At 38.2% G+C, this 21,630-nt stretch overlaps 1 protein-coding gene across 3 annotated transcripts in view; it reads left to right on the forward strand.

Moving 5' to 3' along the window:
- Nucleotides 1-18,301, forward strand: part of PPP2R5E (protein phosphatase 2 regulatory subunit B'epsilon) — a 173,443-nt gene extending 155,142 nt beyond the window's left edge. For all 3 annotated transcript variants that reach the window (XM_032245907.1, XM_032245909.1, XM_032245908.1), the window contains 3 exons: nucleotides 4,835-4,962; nucleotides 7,268-7,369; nucleotides 13,509-18,301. In XM_032245907.1, the coding sequence (XP_032101798.1) occupies nucleotides 4,835-4,962; nucleotides 7,268-7,369; nucleotides 13,509-13,608 (330 nt within the window). In that variant the 3' untranslated portion in view covers nucleotides 13,609-18,301. The remainder of the gene's footprint in view (nucleotides 1-4,834; nucleotides 4,963-7,267; nucleotides 7,370-13,508) is intronic.
- The last annotated feature ends 3,329 nt before the right edge of the window (nucleotides 18,302-21,630 follow it).

The raw sequence follows: 21,630 nt of genomic DNA on the forward strand, positions 1-21,630 counted from the left end.
TATAGTAGAGACGGGGTTTCCTGTGTTAGCCAGGATGGTCTCAATCTCCTGACCTCGTGATCCACCCACTTTGGCCTCCCAAAGTGCTCATGCCTGTGCATGAGTCACCGCACCCGGCCCTCATGATAATAATTTTAACAGTAGCCACCTTACCTTGAGCACCTGCTACCAAACAGCCATGGTAATGGTGGTTTCTCTCCAGTAACTTTAATTCTCCTAACACCCTAGAAGGAGGGCATTGTGTTTTTTATGGATTTACAGATGTGAACACTGAAGCTCAAAGTGGTCAAAAGCATTTCAAGTAAATTCCTAAATAAGTGGGCTGGTGGGGTCTCTAGTGTGTAAGAGAGAATGCTAAGTAATGTTTAAGAGGAAAAGGAGAAAACCTAATACCACACTGGATACTTTATGTACATTTATAAATGTCCCATTATCCTCTGAAGCTTTTCTAGATTAAAAAAAAAAAAAAAAAAAACGAGGCTCAGAGAACATTTTGCCATAGGTCCCAAGTTAATAGAGGGTAGAGTCAAATTTTGATCTTTGGTGTAGCTTCTGCTAAAGCCAGTGACCTTCCCATGGCACTGCTCTGCCTCCTCGTGGCCACTCAGGAGCAACGCTTTTCTTTCTTGGGGCCATGGCTGCAGTGCTGTGGAACCCACACAGGAGGGAAGAAGGGTAGATTGAGGGTTACCAAACAGGTTAGGTTTGATCGTTTGGCTGCATCACCTAAGGGCCCTATCATAAACCTAGACTCTGCCTATTGATTGGAAGAGATTGTTCAGATTGCAGTTCTTAGCACAGAACCATACATCTAATGGTGTCATTGGATGGTGGACTTTTTCTCTAAGCTGTCATTATGCTGCACAGTTAGAGACATTGGTTGCTGCCCTTGTTTTGATTTCTGACCAAAAGACATGTTAATATCTGAAAGCAGTGACCTTATGGCAATCTAGCAGTTGTACCGTAAAGCAAGAATAAAGAAGGTAGAAACCGTGACAAGCTTGGATCAAAATGGAGAAATTATGGAATAGTATATAGGTATTTGATACCACTCAGGGTCTTTACTGCTCACACATATGGATTATTTACCTTATTTTTCAGTTTTCAGCAGGACATTTGACATTTCCTGGAGGTCAAGGAACAAATATCTTTTAAAAAATGAGCATCACCAGAAAGGCCTAAGTGATACTCAGAAGCTTAGAAAAGAGAGGCCATGTCTTGGTCAGCTCGGGCTGCTGTAACATAACACCATAGACTGGCGATTTAAACGACATTTATATTCTCATAGTCCTGGAGGCCAGAAGTTTGAGATCGGGGTCTCAGCATGGTTGGTTTCTGTGAGATCCTGCTTTCTGGCACGCAGATGGCCCTCTCCTTGCCGTGTACTCATATGGCCTTTCCCGGCATGTACATACGGAGAGAGGCAATCTCGCTCTCCTCTTCTTATAAGGCCCCCAGTCTTATCTGGTTAGGACCCCACCCTGTGAGCTCATGTAACCTTCATTACCTCCTAAAAGTCTTATGTCCAAATATAGTTACGTTGGGAGTTAGGACTAAAACGTATGAATTGTGGAGGGGCCACAATTCAATTTATAGCAGAAAGAAAAAAGAATTTTAAATTATTTGACAGAAGTAAAATTGAGAACAAAGGGAAGAGGACCTTGTTTATTTATTAAGCATTCATTAAGAAATCTTTGCTGGCTTATCCACAAATATTTATTAATGAATTTGCTGGTTCATCCATTTACTGAGTGGCCACCCTATGTAGCCAGATGCTTATCATTGATTGCCTCAGGTGTGGCATTAGGATCTGAGGTCTGCATGCTGGTGACACTGTCTCTGTGTGTGCAGAAGGACAGTGGATCCCAGGAAAGTAGTGGCTCTGTCCTATTGTCAGACAGAGTAATTTTTAACTTTGCATAAACAACACCTTTCCTCTGTAAGGGGCTGGATGCATACTTCTGTAAGTGGTTTTACGTAATAAAATAGATACATAAAAGATTAAGGAACTTGTTAGAGTTAAATGGCAGGTAAATTTTGGACTCTGGGGGAATGTCCAAAGAGACCGTGGAAGGATGCTAGTAAAGAAGGAAGCAGCTGGGATTTTCCTCCAACCAGTTATATGTTCAGAACAGCCGCATTCTTATTCTTTCTTTTCTCCCTCTCCTTGCCTCCTGCTTTATCTGTGTCAGCTACCTCATTTGCTTCGATGGTTCCCAAACACATTGTCCTCCTCCATGCCTCTGCCCTCCTTTCCTTAATGCCCTCTACCTGGAATGCCCTTTCCTTTATCCTTCGAAACCCAGCTTAAATGCCGCTTGCCTATGTTACCTCCCTCCCTCTCTCTCTCTCTCTCTCTCTCTCTCTCTCTCTCTCTCCCTCTCTCTCTCTCTCTTTCTTTCTTTCTCTTCTTCTTCCTCCTCCTCTTCCTCTTCCTCTTCGTTTTGAGATGGTGTCTCACTGAGTCACCCAGGCTGGAGTGCAGTGGTACAATCTCGGTGCACTACTGTACCTGCCTGCCGGGTTCAAGTGATTCTCGTGCCTCAGCCTCTCAAGTAACTGGGACCACAGGTGCACCCCACCATGCCCAGCTAATTTTTATATTTTTAGTAGAGATGGGGGTTTCACCTTGTTGGCCAGACTGGTCTCAAACTCCAGACTCAAATGATCCACCCACCTTGGCCTCCCAAAGTGCTGGGATTACAGGCATGAGCCCCATGCTGTAATCCCCGCACTCAGCCCCATCTATGTTATATTTCTGCCACCATTCTGCTTCCCAAGTCATCTGTGTTGTTGATTCTACTCTGCCTTGACACTTTATTTATGTATCTGATATAGCGTCTGTCACAGTTTACATTGGATAGGCTTATAAATGCCCCCTCTCCCACCAGTATGTGAACTCCTTAGGGATAACAGAGTAAAGAGGTTAAGAATAGAGACTTTGGAATCTGCTACTTACTAGCCATGGGACATTGAGACAATGGCTTATCTCTCTGAGCCTCAGATTCTTAATCTACAAAATAGAAAAGTTATGGTACCTACTCTGTTGGTTGTGAGGAAATGAGATATTATATATGTGAGACACATAGCACGGTGCCTGGCATGTAAACATGTGGTAATGACTGTTTTCTTTGTACTCTCAGGGTCTAATGCCTAATCAGTCCCAGGATTTTTTTTTTTTTTTTAAACCAAGCTGAATAATGCACATGGAAAAATTCTGATTTCTCAGAGTCTTTCAGTGGATACATCTAATACCATTTTGTTCTCTCCTTTTTTATTTTTTTTTATTTTTTATTTTTTTATTTTTATTTTTGAGACAGAGTCTCACTCTGTCGCCCAGGCTGGAGTGTAGTGGCACAACCTTGGCTCACTGCAACCTCCACCTCCTGAGTTCGAGTGATTCTCCTGCCTCAGCCTCCCAAGTAGCTGTGATTACAGGCAAGTGCCACCATGCCCAGCTAATTTTTGTATCTTTTGTAGACATGGGTTTTCACCATGTTGGCCAGGCTGATCTGGAACTCCTGACCTCAGGTGATCCACCCACCTCAGCTTGCCAAAGTGCTGGGATTACAGGTGTGAGCCACTGCACCTGGCCTTGTTCTCTTCTAAACCACAGCTTCTTAATCTGTATAAATGAAGGAAGCCACCCTTTTTTTCCCTTTTCCACTGTGACTAGCCTTTTTAGAGATTTTAGATTTTGTTTTTGAGATATTCTTTTGAATTCATGGTGGACAGAGAAAAGGGATCTGAGAGAGCAGAGAGGGGTAGTTGCAGCCAGTGTCCCTGGGACCAGAAACTGAGCAGATGTCTCCTGGCTTGCCCAGGAAGGGACCAGAAACAAACTCTGGAAGAAGACCTAGAAGTAAGGCCCCAGCCTTTACCATGATTTACTCCATTGTAATATCACCTACATTACTCAGTCTCTGAATCTCTGTGTCCTCATCTGTAAAATGAGCACAATGGTATTTACTTCTGGGATGGTGGTAAGGATGATACATTGTACTTGCTGTGTAGGCACAGTGCCTGCCCATAGGAGGTGTTTAGTAAATATTGACCACTTTACAGGGATGGGCAACCATGGGTGTTCCTGAGTAGCTGTGACTGAATGCTAACCATATACTGGGCACTGGGTTCGATCCAAGTGTGCGTGATGAAAAAGGTGAGCCAGGAAAGGGGACCAGTAAGATGTGTTAAAGTGATGTCAGGGCCGGGCACAGTGACTCATGCCTGTAATCCCAGCTCTTTGGGAGGCCGAGGCGGGCGGATCACGAGGTCAAGAGATCAAGACTATCCTGGCCAACATGGTGAAACCTTGTCTCTACTAAAAATACAAAAAAATTAGCTAGATGTGGTGGCACGCGCCTGTAGTCCCAGCTACTCAGGAGGCTGAGGCAGGAGAATTGCTTGAACCCGGGAGGCAGAGGTTGCAGTGAGGTGAGGTCGCGCCACTGCACTCCAGCCTGGCGCCTGGTGACGGAGTGAGACTCCGTCTCAAAAAAATAAAAATAAAAATAAACCGATGTCAGGAAAGTGTGGAATGAGATGACATAGGCAGAATTAGAGGAGAATACAAATTAACGGGAAAACTTCTTTTCCTTCCTCAAGTCAATGAAGCCCTTGAAGCACTCTGGATTTTTTTTTGGTGGGAAGGGAGACAGGGTCTTGCTCTGTCACTCAAGCTGGAGTTCAGTGGTGTGATCTTGGCTCACTGCAACCTCTGCCTTGAATGATTTAAAAATAGTCTTTTAAAATACTTTTGTTGGGAAAGATTTATAATTTTGTTTTATCTTTGTCTTTTTCTCTCTCTTAACATTTTATTTTTCTTTTCCCAAAGGTGGCAGAAAGAGCACTCTATTACTGGAATAATGAATACATCATGAGTTTGATAGAAGAAAACTCTAACGTCATCCTTCCCATCATGTTTTCCAGCCTCTATAGGATTTCAAAAGAACATTGGAATCCGTAGGTTTTCAGTTTATTTCCTCCTTTCTCTTCCTCTCTTCCTCTCTTTTTCTTTTCCTTTAGTCTTATTATGGGCCAGATGCTGTCCTTGTTGCTGAAGAGGTATGTGAAAAGATAAAATCCTTACCTCTGGGGATTCACTGACTGGAGAAGATAAACAGATACTTTAACAAAATTGCAGTTAAAGTATCTGTTTACTTGACAGGGTTCTTGATCTATCTGTGACGGTAGCAGATCTTTTGGGGAGCACTGCAGCTGCAAGGAAAGGTGTGTAGTTGCTGATGGCATGGCCATGCTTAGAGGGAATCTGAAAGGAATTTGGCAGGTGGATGGCATAGGGAGAACCCTTTCAGACAGTGGGTCCACCCATCACGTTAAAAGGCACAAAGATGTAAAAAGCACCTGTCCGTTTCCGAGACTTTTAATTTTCAGAGGGCTGAGGCACAAGGTCTTTTGAGGAAGAGTGCTGGAAGATGTGGCTAGAAAAGATTGTGGGACTCGTGTGAGCCTTCACCATGTTAGAGATGAGAAAGTACTGAAGGGTTGTAAGTGGGGAAGTGTTCTGCCTAGGTTTGCATTTTAGCGTGATCTGTTTCTTAACAGGCAACTCAGTCATTATCATGTATCTCTCGGAAAAGAAAAAGTTTAAAATCATCAAGGAAAAGTTTAACATGCAGCCCGGTGAAAGTTAAAGCATTCTGAATTTGAATGCCTTCACATGTTTCTCTGTGGAATAGAAGGAAGATTTAATGTGGCATTTAAAAATTAGTAGATATAATTCAGTATATTTCATCTTTTAAAATTTTGCACGTAATTATAAAATATCACATTTCTCATTTTTCAAAGTTGCCAAATTTTATTAATAGAACTAGTAAAAATAAGGAGCTGATAAACAGTTAAGTTCCTTTATACAGATTGTCTCTTGAGAACCTGGAGAAGTGTTCTAGCAAGTGTCTGTAACCACCCAGTGTGCTATATTTGGTGCTTTCCCATTGTTGCCCTTGGGAGGAAGGTCATTCTGGAACCTTAACAGAAAAAAATTTAAAGCTTCCTTTTAATGGCACAAGGCAGAAGCTACACAGCAAGTGTACTTTCTTATAAATGTTTTGGAAACATCAGACTTATGGTTTATTTAATATATGGCTAATTTTTACCAAGGCCTTTTTCAGTGGTATTAGGAGCATGTTTGTTGCAAAACGGAAGCCATAGATATTTTTGCAAAGGGAAAAGCTATTTAGACTCTAGTCTGAAGCTATCAAGACCATCATAACCTTGTCCTCACATTGCCCAAGAGCTCATTCTTGATAAGTATGGGCTACCATTTTGGCTGTTTAGCTGTATAGTGTCCCATAGCTAATAGCAACCATCCCAGCTTGCCAGTTATCTCTGTTTGTTTGTTTGTTTATTTTAAGATGGAATCTTGCTCTGTTGCCCAGGCTGGAGTGCAATGGCATGATCTTGGCTCACTGCAACCTCTGCCTCCTGGGTTCAAGCAATTCTCCTGCTTCAGCCTCTTGAGTAGCTGGGACTACAGGCGCCTGCCACCACACCCGGCTAACTTTTGTATTTTTAGTAGAGATGGGGTTTCACCATATTGGTGAGGCTGGTCTCAAACTCCTGACCTTGTGATCCACCCCCCTTGGCCTTCCCAAGTGCTGGGATTACAGGCATGAGCCACCGTGCCCAGCCAGCTTGCCAGTTATCTTATCAGCATATCTTTTGGGTCAACAGAACTGGTGCAGATCACAGCTAGACAAATAACTCATATTAAATCACCCAGCCTACACAGGGTCTTGGGTTCATTTCTTTGGATACAAATAATTTATATATATATATTTAAAACATTTGTTTCTGAGGAAGTAGCTTCTGATTTTGGTGAATTCTGTGTATTATTTAGAAAATAGAATTCAATGCAAATACAGGTGTCTAAGGTTAGTGCTATCATAGGCCCTTATTTTAGGGTGAAGTTGCTTTACTTTTATACTTGCCTTTTTATTAAGTGAAATTATCAAGTGCCTACAGGCAGCTCTATTCTGGGTGCCAACAATTAGAAGGGCAAAATGAGATATTTTTTCTAGTTCTACCACCCCTCAGAAAATTATCTTGCCTTGAATGGCAAAGAATAGAAATCTCTTGATGTGGAAATGAACTGTAGGTCATGTTCAGTTGTTCCAACTAAAAAGGAATACAGACAATGTGCAGTACAAGGAACTCATTCAGACAAAAGTTGTGCTTTTGCTTTCTTCCTTCAGTATCCTATTTTATAAGACTTATTAACATGTTCCCTTTTTTCTGTGCTTTACAGGGCTATTGTGGCGTTAGTGTACAATGTGTTGAAGGCATTTATGGAAATGAACAGCACCATGTTTGACGAGCTGACAGCCACATACAAGTCAGATCGTCAGCGGTAACTTTTTAAAGCTTTTTTGTCAGCTGTGCATAAACTACTGAGTTTTTTCCTTGCTCTTTGAAGTTGCCTAATTGTACCCCAAATCTTAAACAGCACAATGTTATTTACAGTCATGCATTGCTTAACAACTGGTATGTTCTGAGAAATGCATCATTAGGCATTTGTATTGTGTGAACATCATAAGTGTACAGTAATTGCACAAACCTTGATGGTACAGCCTGCTGTGACACATCTGAGCTATATGGTATTGCCTGTTCTTCCTGGGTTACAAACCTATATAGCGTGTTACCATGGTGACTACTGTAGCCAGTTGTAACACAAGTCACTAGGCGGTAGGACTTTTTCAAGCCTTTTTTTTTTTTTTTGAGACAGAGTCTCACTCTGTTGTCTAGGCTGGCATGCAGTGGTGCAGCTTCAGCTCACTGCAGCCTCCATCTCCCAGGTTCAAGTGATTTTTCTGCCTCAGCCTCCTGAGAAACTGGGATTACAGGCGCACAGCACCACGCCCGGCTAATTTTTTGTACTTTTAGTAGAGACAGAGTTTCACCATGTTTGCCAGGCTGATCTTGAACTCCTGACCTGTGATCCGCCCGCTTCTGCCTCCCAAAGTGCTGGGATTACAGGTGTGAGCCACCGCACCCAGCCTCAAGCCTGTTAAAATTTTATGGGACCACCATGGTATATGTGGTCTGTGTTGACCAAAATGTTGTTACTCAGCACATGACTGTATTTATATATTCATTGTTCAACGCTTATTAACTGTGCCTTTATTACTGTGCCACTGGGTAACAAAGCTTTGTGACACTGTCATTTTGATAAGTCTGCTTTCCTCCCTTTCTTTAATAATATTTCAGTTCTGCCTCAGGTTGAGAGCCCAGCATATAACTGGTATTAGGGACTATCAGGTAGTTTGCTACCTGGATTCACTCCCACTCGGAATTTACTTGAAGTATAATTAGGCAGATCTTGTTCTTCACTCCAGTTGCAGCGGGAATGAAGCACCATTTATCTAGCTCTTGGGCCCAGGACTTACTGGAACTCAACAAATTTATTACAATCTGAAGGGCAGTGAAAAGAACATGAAGGTCAATAGTCCTAACCAGAAATGTTTGAGACCAAATGTGAGCACAACCAGTGGAACTCTTTACAATGAATGCTTATGGCTTAGTTAAGCCTTTCTTGATTTCATTTTGATGATTCTTCACTTTTGTTATATCTTGTTCAATGTGTTCTATTTTCCAAAAGATGTACTTGGGGAGATCATAGAAACCTAGAGAACCCTTAGTAGTTGAGCCTCTGGTTTGGCTTTGATCACCCGTAAGCAGATGTCAGCTTTGTATATCATAAAACGATGGACCTTTAGAGGGCCCAGAGGTATGTGCAAGTGTTCATACCCAGGGTCTTGCTGAACTTCTGTGGTTCCCTTGCTGCTTTGCTTTGCCTCATTTTTAGTTTGTCACTTGCATTTTATTGACGAAAAGAGCAACGAGGAGAAAGATTTGATGACAGAGAGACCATTGTAATGATTTTTTTTAAGTTACCTGGGATGTGATTTATGAAAACCAACTTAATTATGGAATATGGCAAGTATTTAGCTAGAGACAGAAAGAGGCTGAGATTTTGTACCCAGAATATTGGGATTAATATCAATTATGGGATATGTTAATCCACACTTACATTTTAAACAACTTTTAATTCTTTTGTCTCAAACTCCTGACCTTGTGATCCGCCCCCCTCGGCCTTCCCAAGTGCTGGGATTACAGGCGTGAGCCACTGCCCCCAGCCAGCTTGCCAGTTATCAGCATATCTTTTGGGTCAGCAGAACTGGTGCAGATCACATCTAGACAAATAACTCATATTAAACCACTCGTGCTACACAGGAGCTTGGTTTCATTTCTTTGGATATGAATAATTTATATATATATACATATATATATATAAAACATTTGTTTCTATGGAAGTAGCTTCTGATTTTGAATTTTGATGAATTATATTAGCGATTCTTGCCAATTATTAAATTTATAATAACCCTCCCTGCCCCAAACTTAAATTAAAATCTATAAAGGATGTTACTTAAAAAAAGGGTGAAGAGTACATTTAAACACTGTGGTGCACCATGAAAGGTATATTGTGCATAGCATCTTTTCTTTCAGAGCAATTGAAAGCACTTTATTATTATCCTAGTTGAACCAAGATTCAATTTGTAGAAGCTCATCAAGAATATTGAAGAACTTGGCTGGGCACGGTGGCCAGGTCAAAGCAGGGGTATCATCTCAGGTCCGGTGTTCGAGACCAACCTGGCCAACATGATGATACCCTGTCTCTATTAAAAATATAAAAACTAGCTGGGCATGCACTTGTAGTCCCAGCTACTGGGGAGACTGAGGTAGGAAGATCGCTTGAACCTAGGAGGTGGAGGTGGTAGTGAACTAAGATCACGTCACTGTACTCCAGCTTGGGCCTTGGAGCGAGACTCTGTCTCAAAAAAAAAAAAAATATTGAAGAACTTATTTCTACACAAATCATTTGATTTGTTTTTAATTAACTTCAATGATAAAACTATTTTCTGATTATTATCTATAGTAAGTAGACCAAACCCTTGAAAAGATAAGAATTAACTATGGGGATCAGGAGTAGATAAAACTATGAGGTTGATTGTGATATTCTGGCATATTACAGTGATTTATAATGAGTGAACTATCTTAATGAGAAAATGGGTTTTTAAAAGCAAGGATAATAATTTGTCAAATGAACAGTAGAAGGGTGTATTGACAGATGGAAACACTGGTTTCTCCATAGACATAGGAATAGGACAAGAGAATGAAGACATTTATTTGGTACTATCAGAGAATAACTGAATGGACAAGTTTACTTCAGGATAGCAAGAAGTTAATAGTTTCAGTTCAGATCAATTTTTTTTTTTTTTTTTTTTTTTTTTTGAGATGGTGTCTTGCCCTGTCGCCCAGGCTAGAGTGCAGTGGGGCAGTCTCAGCTTACTGTAGCCTCTGCCTCCCAGGTTCAAACGATTCTTCTGATTTAGCCTCCCAAGTAGCTGGGACTACAGGCATATGCCACAATGCCCTGCTAATTTTAATATTTTTAGTAGAGATGGTGTTTTGCCATATTGGCCAGGCTGATCTTGAACTCCTGCCCTTGTGATCCACCCGCCTTGGCCTCCTAAAGTGCTGGGATTGCAGGCATGGGCTACCGCACCCAGCCTCAAATTTTTAAGTATTACAAATCTGAAAATGGTGGGTGGAATAAGTAGTTAACACTGTTAGATACATATGCCAACATTAGTGCTATGTAAAATTGAAATTAGAAGAGAATTTGACAATATCCCCGGCATGACAGTGTGGTTAAGTGATAAAATTTCCACCCACAGGGAGAGAGAAATGTGGGAAAGATTGGGGGTGACAGTAACTATATCAGAAATATTTAGAATTTTTAAAGATAAAGTTGTCAGTATGAAAGCTGTGTGATGGAGGCCGGGTGTGGTGGCTCATGCCTGTAATCTCAGCACTTTGGGAGGCCTAGGTGGGTGGATCACCTGAGGTCAGGAGCCTGACCAATATGGTGAAACCCCATGTCAAAAAAAATTAAAAATAAAAAAGAAAAGCCCCACAGGATAAATTGCATTGAATGCCATAAATCTCTTGATCAAAAACACAAATGAAACACTTTAGTAACAAGGTGATGAATGGTTTAATGATGCCAGCAGTTAACCAGTTTATGCCTAGTGTTCCATTATTGGAACGCTAAGCTTGTGGGAGTTATTTATATCCTATGCCGAGGGTCGTCACAAAGGTCTGATTTTTCACAAAAATATTTTGCAACTTCCGGCATAAATGGGTTAAAACTGCATATTGAGGCAATGTGAACCTGAAATACATCGAAATGCTTTTTGGTTGAGTAAAATTCTAGCCCTTGCTTACTGTCCCCTTCTCTTTCCAAATAAAAAGGTCATTTTCATCAAAAGTCAACAGGATCTATAGAATTGATTTATATGTACCCCGATTAGTGTTCTTTACTAACATTTATTTAGACCTCATATTATCCCCCGACTGTACTGGGAAACAAAAAGTGATAATTTGCCAAACAGCTTGCTTATGTTTAGAATCCAGAAGGCACCAGGAATGGTGGTACACACCTGTAGTCCCAGCCACTCAGGAGGCTGAAGCAAGAAGATTGCTTGAACCTAGGAGGTTGAGGCTACATTGACCTATGATTGTGCCACTGCACTTCAGCCTGGGTGACAAAATGAGAACCTGTCTCTAAGAAAAAAATAAACATAAATAAAAAAGAATAATAATCTGGAATCCATAATGATTAGATTGGAGGATTATCTAATCTTGCCCTTACTGTCCTATAAATGCAATTTTTCAGGGTCAAATTAACAAATAGGTAATTATGAAAACAGTTCTGCTCATTGAAATTTATATTGTGCAGATTTATATTTGAGATAACTGAAGCTAATTATGGTAAACAAGTCCTAAATTATGAAAATATTACCTATTAAATTATGATACTAATTACCATATTATATAATTCTACATTTCCTCAAGTCTCTAGTGGAATAAGAGTATAAAATTACTTAGGTTTTTCTAGAGTATTTTCGGAGTTGGAGGGGATCAAGGTTAATTTCTGTTGCTTTAGATAATAGAACTTTTAAAAAACATTGGTTATAATGTTTTTAAAAAATGAGGCATTGGTATTACATACAAATTGCACTCAACCCATGTGGATTTTCATGAGTAAAAATTGTATTGTGGCTGAAGTTTAATCCTTGCTAAGTGAGGAAGCGCACGGATTATATCCTCATGCCTGAGATGGTAGAGCAGAGCCCCCATTTTCAGAAATTATCTGAATTCCTGGATTTATGAATGTTAATCTGAGTTAGTTTGTTTGTTTGTTTGTTTGTTTTTTGAGATGGAGTCTCGTTCTGTTGCTCAGGCTGGCATGCAATGGTGCGATCTCAGCTCACTGCAACCTCTGCCTCTAGGGTTCAAGTGATTCTCCTGCTTCAGCCTCCTGAGTAGCTGGGACTACAGACGTGCACCACCATGCCCAGCTAATTTTTGTATTTTTAGTAGAGATGGGGCTTCACCATGCTGGCCAGGTTGAAATCCTGACCTCACGTGATCCACCCGCCTCGGCCTCCCAAAGTGGTTGGAATACGAGTGTGAGCCACTGAGCCCAACCTAGGTCTGCTTTTTATTGGTTCACTGCAACCTGAAAAAACCAGAGACAGTGCAGTGAATTTTTTTAATAAATGTGAATTTATTTAACTTACAATATAGTCTTGTATTCCTGCATCATGTACTTCCTACTTGGTTGATGTTAAAAACCCTTGTTTGTAAAAATGTGGTAATTTTAAAACGTCATTGGCCAAATAAAGTTTGTTGATTGCATTTTGGACATCCAGTTTTGGGGGAAATTTTACCAAACAGTGAAATCTCAAAATCACTAGTAAAATTGATATTGAACCCAATTTGAAGGCTTGATACATTACAGTTTAATACATAATAATGTCAACCAAATTCTTTTCAGATCATTAAAAGTAAAATCACAAGTTTTTGGTTTCTTCTAAACTGATAAAAAGTTTAAGTATACATGAGGTTGGAAAAATGGGTATAATAAAGGAGAGTATATATTTTCTTGACCTACTACATTCTCTGTATCACTGTCATCTCCGGCATCCTTTTTGAGAAACTATTTGGAGATAAAGAAAAATTACATTCTTACTAATCTGCAAGTGAAAATCACTAATGTGCCCTTGGTTTTATGATAACTGGTACTTATAAGTCATTCCCATTTTTGTTTCTTAGTAATTTTAAAGTTAATTTTTGGAATTAAGCTAAGTGTAAAGGAATATTAAGGTGAAATTGTAAAATATTTTTGTCATCTCCTACTCTGTTCATTAATACTACTTTTACGTGTCTGTAAATGTCAACAAAAAAGCATGGGAGAGAAAAATCAAGACGAAAACTGCCCACAAGCTTGATGCCACTTTTTTTCAAAGACCTTTTAAAATATACATAGGGAAAAATATGTTAAGTATTTATTAAGGGGCAGTTATTGTTGGATAATCTCATTAAACCTCTGTTGTTTACATTGTATTCTGTTTCTTCTTCAGTGAGAAAAAGAAAGAAAAGGAGCGTGAAGAATTGTGGAAAAAATTGGAGGATCTGGAGTTAAAGAGAGGTCTTAGACGTGATGGAATAATTCCAACTTAACAAAAATAATGACAACAACATTACTAACCTGTGGAGTCACACATTTATGTAGTAGAAGATGGAGCAACAGTTTTCTGTATTGTGCAACTTTACAGTAGATTTCACATTTGTTTCATTATTACAACAGCACTGTATATACCTGTCTCTAAGTAAAGGAAAAAAAAATAAGGACTTCAATCCAAAGTTTGGACAGTAGATGGACTTCTCAGAACTTTGCAAACATAATCATTGTTCTAACCCTCTCTAAAAAGCAAATCGGTCTTCAAAGATCTGTTGATGAAATTGCTATGTTAAAATTCCATTATTGGGAGTTCCTTATTTATCACTAGCAGAGAGTATGATACAATTTTCAAATGTGAACAATCTTAAATTTAGCTTGTCTTTCTGCTAAGCTGTTAAATGTATTTATAGTAAAGGAAAAAAAGACTGTCATTTCCTTATAAGTTTGTATAACATCCTCCTCTGGATCACTTGACTGTAATTTGACATCTTTTTCTTTTGCACATCTTCCTGAGTTGAACGTCCACGTGGAATGGGGCCATGAATTATAAAGGTCCCTGATAAAAGTTCTGTTTACTGGGGTGAACATCTTTCCAGTAACCAGGTAGTCCTGGTACTCCTTTAGTTTTAAAATTAGGAGTTAAAAGAGAAGAGGTGATAAACATAGTAGGAAAGGGAATTTTGGATTCACGCATCAGTTTATGGTGAATCCAAATCAATGTCTTGAATCCTTTGAAAACAGGCACTGGGACATCACAGGCTTCAGTACCTGACCAGTATTAGTTGCATATATCATTGAACACACATACCAGAGATGTTTCAGAAATGTGAGAAAAACATCCTTTTGGACCATTTGAAATAAAGACAAACACTAAACAATACGACCATGAAATTGATCGCCGGGATTGCAAAGCTAATTGGGAAAAGAGTTGAGCAAACAGCTTGGACTGTTTGGAGTTGTTGCCTTACTTTTTAATATGTATTTATAAAGTATTCCAGCAAAAGAGGATGTAGCCTCTGGGAAAAAACAAACATGTTAACAGTGTTTTTTGTAGATTCTCGTTCTATATCTCATCACAGCGCCAGCCCTGTTTTTAGCCGGAAAGGATTCAGGATAAACATTATTATGCATTCTGAATTGGATGCATATTCCTAACTACTGTATTTGTTATCAAAAGTGGTTCTACAAATGCTACTGAAAAAAATCTGGAAATTCCTAATGTCCTGAGTATTAATAATAAAGTTTAAAAATGCTTTTATATCAAAGGTGCATCGTGACCAAATTGTTTAAGAAAAAAAAAACAAAAAATCTAGGGCTGTATTATATATATGTATCTATATATGTATATATAGATACATATACATATATATATACACATATATATATATCTTATTGGCTCTCTGCTTTGTATTTAAAAGAAGAATCTACATCTTGGGTAGGTAAACTGCTGATAAAACTTGTGTATAGTATGTATTTACCTAATGCAGTAGCATTATTATATAGTGAAAGATATGTGTTTGGGGGTTTATTTCCAGGATGATTTTTGTTCTTATGGACATGGCAGCAGTGAGTTGGTAATCCTAAACCATCACTTCCAGCAGTATTCATGATACAGAGCTGATTCTGTGTTCATATGTTGAATTGTGGTAGTAACAAACATGAACATATGAACTATTGTTGCTCTTAATAGAAATACAATACAAATTTGGGCTTGTATATTTTCTTATTTACATTTAAATATAAAGTAGAATATGCAGTTTTATTATTTTCAAGAAAAAGGAAAAAAAGCTGCTGACCACCTCTCTCTCCCAAAAAGTTTTTCAGGATTATCAGGTCACAGTGTATACATAAGAGTCAGTTAATTATGGATATTGTCATCTTGGTAACTTTGTAAAAAAACAAAAACAAAACTGGCATTGTTAATTCCTAAAAAGAAACAGCAGTTAAAAAAAAAAAAAAAAAAGTCATATGCAACACCAGACACAACATGGCTTAATGGAATTAATAGTTTTTGTTTTTTTTTTTAAAGAACATTGATAAGGATTCACTGTAAAGTTGGCAGAGATTGCCAAAGAGAAAACAACTGACTTTAAAATGCTGGAACAAGGTGATAAAAAATAAATTTGTAACAAATCTTCTCCTCTTTAGCCCTTGTGATTTTAGCCCTTTAGTTTTAACTCTGCATTATATTTATTTTTGATAGTATAAACTTTTGTTTGCCATTAATTAATCTTTTTAGGTAGAAGACATTAAAATCACAGGTTTATGAAGAATCTCTGCCCATTGGAATGAAATGCAGTCATTTGAAATGAGAAAGGCCAGGACCCTTTTTGCACCTTACCCTGTCTTCAAGAGTAAAGGTGAAAACTTACAGCTCTCTTCCTTGATGTCAATTTTCTATGTTGATCATTCCAAACTGAGAAGAATAAAGCCAAGTTTTAGACATATTTAAAGAATAAAATAAAGCTATATGTCTAAAATTCATGGGGACAACTTCTGAGAAGAAACACTGTCTTTTTCTTTTTTAATGGAAAGTGACAATGTGACATTTGTCATGTTGTGTGCGGTGACGCAGAGTAACTGAGGTAATCTGACTGTTGCACTATGTGACATATTTCAGGATGTACTTGCTGCATTTGCAGCAGCCCTCTCTCTCTGTCCCTTCCCACAGTTCTGCTGTTGCTGCAACTTGAGTTAATTGTGACAAATGCATCTTTGTGTTATATTTTGTTTGCTTCATAATTTCCAGAACTATATATAAATATATTTTTAAAATAGCAAATATTGTAGTTAGTGAGTGATGCTCACTCCAACCTTATCCTTACCATATTGGTTTCAGGGATAGGATTAAGAGTGTCTTTGGAAGAAAAAAATACACACAGCCCTGTGGTTTAGAATGATGCTGAGGCCTTAGGCTGTGGGCCTAGAACAACTATGTGAGTGAATTCACCCATCTCATTCTTTGAATCAAGCATGCATTCCTTTTTCTCATTGTGCAAGTACCCCCAGTTGTTTTCCTTCAGTGTTGAGTTTTTTCCTTTTAAATTTTATTATATTTTGCTCTCCCTAACATCTGACTGTTTTTTATAAAAGAAAAGAAAAAATAATAATAAAAAAAAAGAGATAAATAATACCCTCGATGCCGCTGGATACTCACAAGCAGGGTTATGCTCCTTCATCTTGGGCTTGTTTGCCTAAATGAAAGGGTTTAATTTATTTTGTACCTCCTATGCGTGGGATAGTCCAGGGTGCAGAGCCAGGACTTGCTTGTAATTGCACCTGCTATACTTAAATGTATAGCCCTAGGCTCAATCACATTATGGAAAGAAACAAAAAAAGTATATTTAGAGCTTTAAAAGCTTTTTTATTTTTTTGTGGGGATGAGGGTGGGATGGGAAAGGGATGTATGGATGTCATTGGCATTTTTAAGTGTTTAGAGTTTTTTGGGGTTTTGGGTTTTTTGTTTTGTTTTGTTTTTCCTTGTTTTCTTTTTTCCTTTTAATTGGATGCACTGACCTGGCCCAGGAAATGAAGAGATTCTCTTTTGATGCTATTACCAATGTTATCATAAAGTGACAGTCACCTGTAACAAAAAGGTGGCACCAAACGTGATCACTGATGTTTTATTTGCACATCAATATTTTTATTTTTGTACTTCGGCTCAGCTGCTTCTCTGAGTGGAGTTAAGGAATGAGCCGCAAAGGAGTTTTGTAGTAGGTATATTGGCATTGCGTTTTATATTCCTCTATATTTAATTTTGAAAATCTGAAAGAAGGATTGTGCATCTTGAGAGAAAGTTGAGCAAATTGTGATCTAGCGGAATGTTAATTTGTGCTGCTTCTTGTGCACGACAGCAGCAGTAGTATCTCTCTTGGAAATAAACATCCATATTATGATGTCTATGAATATAGGTTTCCTTTTCTTCCTTCCCTCCGTCCTTTCTATCCCCACCTTTCTCTTTCTTTTCTCTCTCAGCCTCTCTTTTCCTCCCTCCGCCTTCCCTTCCTCTTTCTTTACTTTTTTCGAAATCACTTATTGTAAATAAGTTGTAATCCAAACCTCATGTATCAATGGGGAACTTTCAAATATAAATATTACCAATGCATTTTCTGGTTGTTGTCTGATTTTTGATTGAAGTATAATGAGAATGACATGTCCGTTGCTTTTGGTTTGAGGACTTCGCTTTAGCTTCATAAATCTTTTGGTATTTTAGTATTTCATTGTTTTAGCAGGAGAGGGCAGCAAAAGTTCATTTTCCCTGTTAGTAATGCTGTGGTTCATGATCGGTTTTAAATTTAGCTGTGTGTGTGTGTTTTTTTAAACAGCATCTGTTTGTGAGTAGAGGTAAAAATGAAACATTTTTGATATGAAAAGTTGCATATGAAAATTACAGACTGGTTCAACCAGACAGGGAAGACTTCTGATCCACATCAAACTTAAAATGCCACAAAACAATCTTCCACCTGTAGCTAAAACATGCTACTTCCCTTTCAAACACAACAAAATGCAAGCTGAGTCTTAAACACTTGGAATTTAAAATGTTTTTATTTGGAAATGATTTGCTTTCTTCAAAGTGGTAACAGAAACAAAAATGAAGGTGCTCCCCAAAAAGAAATGTAACCTTCCTCTTTCACAGTTGTGTGAGAGGTTCTGTACTGTGGGTGCATCATAATAAAGAAGCAGTGAAGAGTTTTCAGGTGCCTGGCTGTTTTTGTTTGTTTGTTTCTGAACTCCGTGGCCTTTTGAACCAAACAAATATTAGATTTGATTGACCTAGCTTTGCGGCCGTGGGGTTGGTATGTTCAGGCTTTCCTTTTGAGAAGTCAGTTTATGATTATGTAATATTGGGGAATGGTCCAGTATCTATTGCTGTATAAGTACTACTCCAAAAGTAGCGGCTTAGAAGAACAACGATTTATTCTCATCACAAATCTATAGTTTGGGAAGGGCTTAGCAAAAACATCTTGTTTCTGATTCTCGAGTATTAACTGGGGTGTCACAGGTGGGGCAGGAGACTTCACTTCCAACATGGCTCACTTACATGGTTGACAAGTTAGTGCTGACAGTTGGCTTGGAGTTCAGCCAGGGGTCTCAGTTCTTCCTCAGTACTTTCTTCTTGGGCTTCCTTACAGCATGGCAGGTGGGTTCTAGGATGCAGGAAGTAGAAACTGCCTGTTCTTTGAGGCCTGGGCCCAGAAACTGTCATGGCATCACCTCCATCATATTGTATTGGTCAGGCGGTCACAGAGCCTGCTCAGATTCAAGTGGAGGGGACATAGTCCTTACTGCAAATCAATGAGAAGTGTTTGCAGTAATTTGCAGTTTTTTTGTTTGTTTGTTTGTTTGTTTGTTTTTGTAAAGTATTTGATTTAGGGGTGATCTACTCCCTTGGCTAATTCAATTACATTAAATTTGGAACCATGTGGAATTATTCAATTAATGTTTCATATTAAAATTAATGTGAGTTTGGAAGGGAAAAGCCCTTGTAAATGTCTGACATTTTGTATTTCAAAGCGTAACCACTTGTAGCATCTGAAGATCAACCTTCTGGTAAGTTAGAAGAAATTTGTAACAAAAAATTTTAGGGTTCAAAAGACTTAAGAGATAATTTTAAGAAAATATTTAATTCTTTGCATATTGTTGCATCCTGTCTATAAATAAATATTTACAAGAATGGAGGCAAGGTAAATGTACTGTAAATATATGGATTTTTGTATAAGTAATATGTCTATTAAGTAAAGTTTCTATTAGATTAAGTTTACATTAGACTTTAATTTTTTTAAACTGAAACTAAGTATGTGATAGCTAAAGGGGAATTAGTTTGACTTTTTTTTTTTTTAAGATGGGGTTTCACCATGGTGGCCAGGCTGGTCTTGGAACTCCTGACCTCAGGTGATCCACCCACCTCGGCCTCCCAAAGTGCTAGGATTACAGGTGTGAGCCACCGCACCCAGCCCAGTTTGACTTTTTAAAAATGATTTTTTTTTTTTGGAGAAAGTATTGCTTTTTCATTATTAGGCACATACTTTTTGTGGATGACTGAGAACATGAATAGATAAACATTTATTGCCTATCAGCCAAGTGAGAGAACCTCTGGATAGGTTCTTAATTTTATTATTACAAAAAAATTGATAAGATTATTAGCCTTATTAAACACATGAGGAAATTGAGACTTACAGATTAAATAATGGGCCTAAATGTACATGAATGATTCATCTGTAATGAATGTTCATCATACACATGTTCATTATACACATAATATACATTCTCAGAAAGGCAGAATTATTTACTTTTATGATTGTTTTTTTGTAACCTAAGAAACCTTTCCTCCCCCATTTTCCTATTCCAGGCCAAAAAATATTCTCTTATGTTTTCTGTAAGAGCTTTCTAATTTTAGCTTTTATGTTGAGGTCTGTGGTTTATCTTGGATTATTTTCTTATGTTATAAAATAGGAATCTAGATCCAGTTTTTCCATGTGGATATCCAGTTATTGTGGGAGCAATTGTTGAAAAGTCTCCCCAAAGAAATGCTTTCTTGTCAAAAAGCTGTCTTAAAAGTGTATGTCTAAGTCTGGGTTCTCTTTTGTGTTCTAATGGTTGATTTTTTTATTCTTATGCCAGAACTACACTGTCATGATTGCTGTAGCTTTATAATTATCTTGAATCAAGTTGTCTTTCAGTTTTGTATTTTTCAAAATTGCTCTCAGTATTCTAAGTCCTTTGCATTTCTCCATAAAATTTACAAGCAGCATGTCTACCAAAGGGAAAGAAAAAGCCTGATTTGGGTTACATGAGGGCTCTGCTCTCATGAATGGTTTGATGCCATTACTGGGAGACTGGGGGGTGGGTTTGTTGTTACAGGGAGTTGTATTTAATAAAAGGGTGAGTTTGGTTCTCTCTGTCTGTCTCTCTTTCTCCCTGTCTTTCCCTCCCTCCGTCCCTCTCCTTTCCTCCCCAGTATACCTCCCCCTTTTGCCTTCCATCTTGGGATGACAAGCAGGAAGGTCCTTGCCAGATGCCAGCACCTTGATATTGGACTTCCCAGCCTCCAGAACTGTGAGAAATAAATTTCTTTTCTTTATAAGTTATGCAATTTCTGGTATTCTGTTATAACAGCACAAAATGGAGTAAGACATAATCCATAAACACGGAATTGCTCTTCATTTATTTAATCATAATTAAATGTGGTGTTAGCTGTTAGGTTTTTCTTAGGTGCCTTTTATCAGATTGAGGAGGATCCTTTTTCTTTCTAGTTGCTGAGAGTTTTTATTATGAAGAATGTTATTTGTTAAATACTTTTTCTATGTATATTAAAATGATGATATGAATTTTTAATTGTAGTTACATTAATTTCTGGGATAAACATCTGTGTGTAGGTTGTAAGGTAAGAATCTAGATCTTTTCAGAGGATGTCTGGAAATGAAAAGCAAAGGAAAAAAAAGAATCTAGATCTCCGTCTCTCTCTGTGTATCACTCAGCTTCTTAAATATCTAAATTTGTAATCTTTCATGGTGCTTGTGGTAAGTTTCTAGTCAAATATTTGAAAATATTATTTTTTCAAGTATTTTCTCTGCCTGTTCTTTCTTTTGTCATCTTCTGTGACACTAATTATGTATTAATTTTTTGGTATTGCACTATAGGTCACAGAGGTACTGTTGGTTTTTAATTTTTTTTAATTGAGATGAAATTCACATAATAAAAATAGCCATTTTAAAGTGTACGATTTATTGGCATTTGATGTATTCACAATATTGTGCAACCATCATTTCTATTTAGTTGAAAATATTTTCCTCCCCCAAAAGGAAACACAGTACCCATGAAGCAGTCACTTCCTATTCCTTCCTCAGCCCCTGGCAACCACTAATCTGCTTTCTGCCTTTATGGATTTACCTATTCTGGATATTTCATATCAGTGGAATCATACAATATGTGACCTTTTGTATCTGACTTCTTTCACTTAGCATAATGTTTTTGAGGTTCATTTATGTTGTAGCATGTATCAGTTCTTCATTCTTTTTAAC

This window comes from Sapajus apella, unplaced genomic scaffold (assembly GCF_009761245.1).
Source record: "Sapajus apella isolate SASKATOON/1434 unplaced genomic scaffold, GSC_monkey_1.0 scaffold59, whole genome shotgun sequence".
Classification (NCBI taxonomy): Eukaryota; Metazoa; Chordata; class Mammalia; order Primates; family Cebidae; genus Sapajus; species Sapajus apella.